The following is a 4,937-nucleotide window of genomic DNA, read 5'->3' on the forward strand; positions in this document are numbered from 1 at the left end:
TTTTTAAATTGTACTTTAGATTCTGGGGTACATGTGCAGATCATGCAGAATTGTTGCATAGGTACATACATGGCAGTGTAGTTTGCTGCCTCCATCCCCCTGACACCTATATCTGGCATTTCTCCCCATGTGATTCCTTCCCAACCTTCCTACCCCTGACTGTCCCTCCCCTAGTAACCCCCCAACAGACCCCAGTTTGTGTTGCTCCCCTCCCTGTGTCCATGTGTTCTCACTGTTCAACACCCGCCTATGAATGAGAACATGCGGTGTTTGATTTTCTGTTCTTGTGTCAGTTTGTTGAGAATGATGGTTTCCAGATTCATCCATGACCTTACAAAGGACACAAACTCATCATTTTTTATGGCTACATAGTATTCCATGGTGTATATGTGCCACATTTTCTTTGTCCAGTCTGTCATCAATGGGCATTTGTGTTGATTCCAGGCCTTGCTATTGTAAACAGTGCCATAGTGAACATACGTGTGCATATGTCTTTATAATAGAACGATTTATAATCCTTTGGGTATAAACCCAGTAATGGGATTGCTGGGTCAAATGGAATTTTTGTTTCTAGGTCCTTGAGGAATCGCCACACTGTCTTCCACAATGGTTGAACTAATTTACACTCCCACCAACAAGTGTAAAAGTGTTCCTATTTCTCCACAGCCTCTCCAGCATCTGTTGTCTCCAGATTTTTTAATGATGACCATTCTAACTGGCATGATATGGTATCTTAATGTGGTTTTGATTTGCATTTCTCTAATGACCAGTGATGATAAGCATTTTTTCATGTTTGTTGGCCTCATATATGTCTTCTTTTGAAAAGTGTCTGTTCATGTCCTTTGCCCATTTCTGAATTTTTTTTTTCTTGTAAATCTGTTTTAGTTCTTTGTAAATTCTGGATATTAGCTCTTTGTCAGATGGGTAGATTGCAAACATTTTTTCCCATTCTGTTGGTTGCTGGTTCACTCTAATGATTGTTTCTTTTGCAGTACAGAAGCTCTGGAGTTTAATTAGGTCCCATTTGTCTATTTTGGCTTTTGTTGCCAATGCTTTTGGTGTTTTAGTCATGAAGTCCTTGCTTATGCCTATGTCCTGAATGGTTTTGCCTAGGTTTCTTCTAGGGTTTTTATGGTATTAGGTCTTATGTTTAAGTCTTTCATCCATCTGGAGTTAATTTTAGTATAAGGTGTCTGGAAGGGATCCAGTTTCTGTTTTATGCACATGGCTAGCCAGTTATTCCAACACTATTTATTAAATGGGCATCCTTTCCCGATTGCTTGTTTTTGTCAGGTTTGTCAAAGATCAGATGGCTGTAGATGTGTGGCGTTGCCTCCAAGGCCTCTCTTCTGTTCCATTGATCTATATCTCTGTTTTGGTACCAGTACCAAACGTTTTGATTACTGTAGCATTGTAGTATAGTTTGAAGTCAGATAGCATGGTGCCTCCAGCTTTGTTCTTTTTGCTTAGGATGGTCTTGGCTATGTGGACTCTCTTTTGGTTCCATATGAAATTTAAGGTGTTTTTTTTCCAGTTCTGTGAAGAGGGTCATGGGGATAGCATTCAATCTGTAAATTACTTTGGGCAGTATGGCAATTTTCACAATATTGATTTTCCTAACCATGAGCGTGGAATGTTTTTCCATCTGTTGTGTCCTCTCTTATTTCCTTGAGCAGTGGTTCATAATTCTCCTTGAAGAGGTCCTTTACATCCTTTGTTAGTTGTATTCCTATGTATTTTATTCTCTTTGTAGCAATTGTGAATGAGAGTTTGCTCTTGCTTTGATTCTCTTTTAGTCTGTTATTGGTGTATAGGAATGCTTGTGATTTCTGCACGTTGATTTTGTATCCTGATACTTTGCTGAAGTTGCTTGTCAGTTTAAGGAGATTTTGGGCTGAGACGATGGGGTCTTTAAATGTACATTCGTGTCATCTGCAAATAGAGACAATTTGACTTCCTCCTTTCATAATTGAATACCCTTTATTTCTTTCTTGCCTGATTGCTCTGGCTAGGACATCCAATACTATATTGAATAGGAGTGGTGAGAGAGGGCATCAGATTTCAAAGGGAATGCTTCCAGTTTTTGCCCATTCAGTATGATATTGGCTGTGGGTTTGTCTAAATAGCTTTTATTATTTTGAGATACGTTCCATCTATACCTAGTTTATTCAGAGTTTTTAGCATAAAGGGCTGTCGAATTTTGTTGAAGGCCTTCTCTGCATCTATTGAGATCAGCATGTGGTTTTGGTCTTTGGTTCTGTTTATGTGGTGGATTACGTTTATAGACTTGCGTATGTTGAACCAGCTTTGCATCCCCAGGATGAAGCCTACTTGATCATGATGGATAAGGTTTTTGATGTGCTGTTGCAATCGGTTTGCCAGTATTTTATTGAAGATTTTCACATCTATGTTCATCATGGATATTGGCCTGAAGTTTTCTTTTTTTTGTTGAGTCTCTGCCGGGTTTTGGTGTCAGGATGATGTTGGTCTCATAAAATGATTTGGTAAGGATTCCCTTTTTTTGGATTGTTTGAAATAGTTTCAGAAGGAGTGGTACCAGCTCCTCTTTGTATGTCTGGTAGAATTCGGCTATGAACCCATCTGGACCTGGGCTTTTTATGGTTGGTAGGCTATTAATTGCTGCCTCAACTTCAGCCCTTGTTATTGGTCTATTGAAGGTTTCAACTTCTTCCTGGTTTAGGCTTGGGAGGGTGCAAGTGTCCAGGAATTTATCCATTTCTTCCAGGTTTACTGGTTTATGTGCATAGAGTTGTTTGTAGTAATCTCTGATGGTAGTTTGTATTTCTGTGGAATTGGTGGTGATAATCCCCTTTATCATTTTTTATTGCATCTATTTGATTCTTCTCTCTTTTCTTTATTATTAATCTGGCTAGCGGCCTGGCCATTTTGTTGATCTTTTCAAAAAACCAGCTCCTGGATTTATTGATTTTAGAGGCTACATAAGATATTTAGGTTGGGTTGTTGTCTCCATACTGAAGTCGTGAATATACTTATAGATGACTTAGTAACAGTCTTCTATCCTCCTAAGAGAAGCTTTTCTCATTCTAGTGGACTGCAGCATCAAAGTTTTTGTAGTTGACTGGAGTTCCGAGTCAACCTTGATTGTGCTTCCTTGACAGTGACCAGAGCACTCTGTTAGAGGATTTATTGATGGTCCAAATCTCATAAATGTAGTTGTCATTGCCAGGAGAGAAACATGCCATTCTGAGTATTCGTAAAATGTTCTTGTAAAAATGTTTTGTGAGCAGTTGTTTTATATTATTTTTACCTTTAGAGATTTTTTTAAAAAAAGCATCCATTTTATGCATGACAAGAGATATTTGTACATAATCCACTGTGGGCATTTGGCTTACCTTAATATCAATCATTTTGACTGTTTTAAAAGAATTGTGAAGTGGTACATACTTAAAGTACTTTTATCTTAAAAACGTCTTTCCCTCTGTGACATTGCTTTGTTTCTGAAGGTCAACCCTCTTCCTTTTATTTTTAAAAATTATATTTTTGTCATAAGCATATAGTTTCTTCTTAAAATAGGTCTTTGATATGCATTTATATACCCTCTCTATTTCTAACTCATTATTTTAAACTTTCAGGCTCAACTTTAAAGAAGCTTCTACACACTGGAAATTCTATTAAGGTATTTATTTTATTTTATTATGTAATGGCATTTTTTATTACTCTTAAATTTGTTAATGCCACGAAGTAACAATGTTAGGCCATTTTGGAAAAAAAGACCTTTAAAAACCACTTGACTTAGTTCTAATTTTTTATTGAGAAATTATATGATGCATATTGTTACAGTTTTCTTACATCATAACTTATTGCAGAAGACATTTTAAATAGTATTAGGAGAAAATGGGTTGAGCTTCAGAGTTTAGAGTTCTGAGTTCTCATTCTGATTCTGCTGGGTACAGGTAGGGATCATGGGCAAGGCACCGACTCCTTCAGTTTTATCATCAGAAAAAGGAAGGGCAGTCCCCCTCTAAGCTTCAGAGTTCACATGCTTGATTCTGTCCATATTAGTAACTGGTTGTTAAAATTATAGTTGTCTCTAATGAATTTTACTAATTTTGAGAGCCATTGTGGGAGAAAGGAACAACAGGGTCTCTCTTGAAAATTTATTTGTGGCAGATTTATAGGTTAAAATTAGCTTAGTTTGAAATGGATATGTGTTTTATTATAACATAGACTTCTTGATGCTGAGATAAGATTACCCTAAAACATAAGTGGCAGAAAAAATTCAGCCTGGGATGAATACTTTATGATTGATAATTCAGTTGGAGTTAATTTAGCTGTGCAAATGCCTTTAATAAGCCAGTATGTTGGTATTATACTGGCTTAACTGATCACAGCCTCTTAAAACTTAATATGTTAACTATTTCTCATGTTAAAAAAAAAAGAAGTGAGTTATTCCTAGTCTTACTGTAGATTCTATATTTCGTTGCTCTTAAGGAAATGGATTTATAATTAAAACTTATCGGGTTGTTATCTCATGTTTATAATTACCCTTATTTATATTTAGTTCTCTTAAACAAACAGTTAACATATAAAAATTGGAGGCTTGTAATAGAATTTCATAGAAACTTCCCTTTTGTTAAATTAAATATAATTCGATTTGATGTACATGGAGTTGGACGGGTGCAGTGGCTCACACCTGTAATCCCAGCACTTTGGAGGCCGAGGCAGGTGGATTGCTTAAGGTCAGCAGTTCTAGACCAGCCTGGCCAACATGGTGAAACCCCTTCTCTACTAAAAAGGCAAAAATTAGCTGAATGTGGTGGCGCATACCTATAGTCCCAGCTGCTCGGGAGGCTGAGGCAGGATTATTGCTTCAGCCTGGGAGGTGGAGGTTGCAGTGAGCCGAGATCGCATCACTGCACTCCAGCCTGGGCAACAGAGTGAAACTCCTTCTCAAA

General features: G+C 37.3%; 1 protein-coding gene across 7 annotated transcripts in view; it reads left to right on the plus strand.

The window, feature by feature from the left end:
* The window catches only part of RALGAPA2 (Ral GTPase activating protein catalytic subunit alpha 2), a 329,247-nt gene that overhangs the window by 64,041 nt on the left and 260,269 nt on the right, over positions 1 to 4,937 (plus strand). For all 7 annotated transcript variants that reach the window (XM_017541502.2, XM_017541500.2, XM_017541496.2 and 4 more), the window contains exon 5: positions 3,615 to 3,658. In XM_017541502.2, the coding sequence (XP_017396991.1) occupies positions 3,615 to 3,658 (44 nt within the window). The remainder of the gene's footprint in view (positions 1 to 3,614; positions 3,659 to 4,937) is intronic.

This window comes from Cebus imitator, unplaced genomic scaffold, assembly GCF_001604975.1.
Source record: "Cebus imitator isolate Cc_AM_T3 unplaced genomic scaffold, Cebus_imitator-1.0 Scaffold134, whole genome shotgun sequence".
Classification (NCBI taxonomy): Eukaryota; Metazoa; Chordata; class Mammalia; order Primates; family Cebidae; genus Cebus; species Cebus imitator.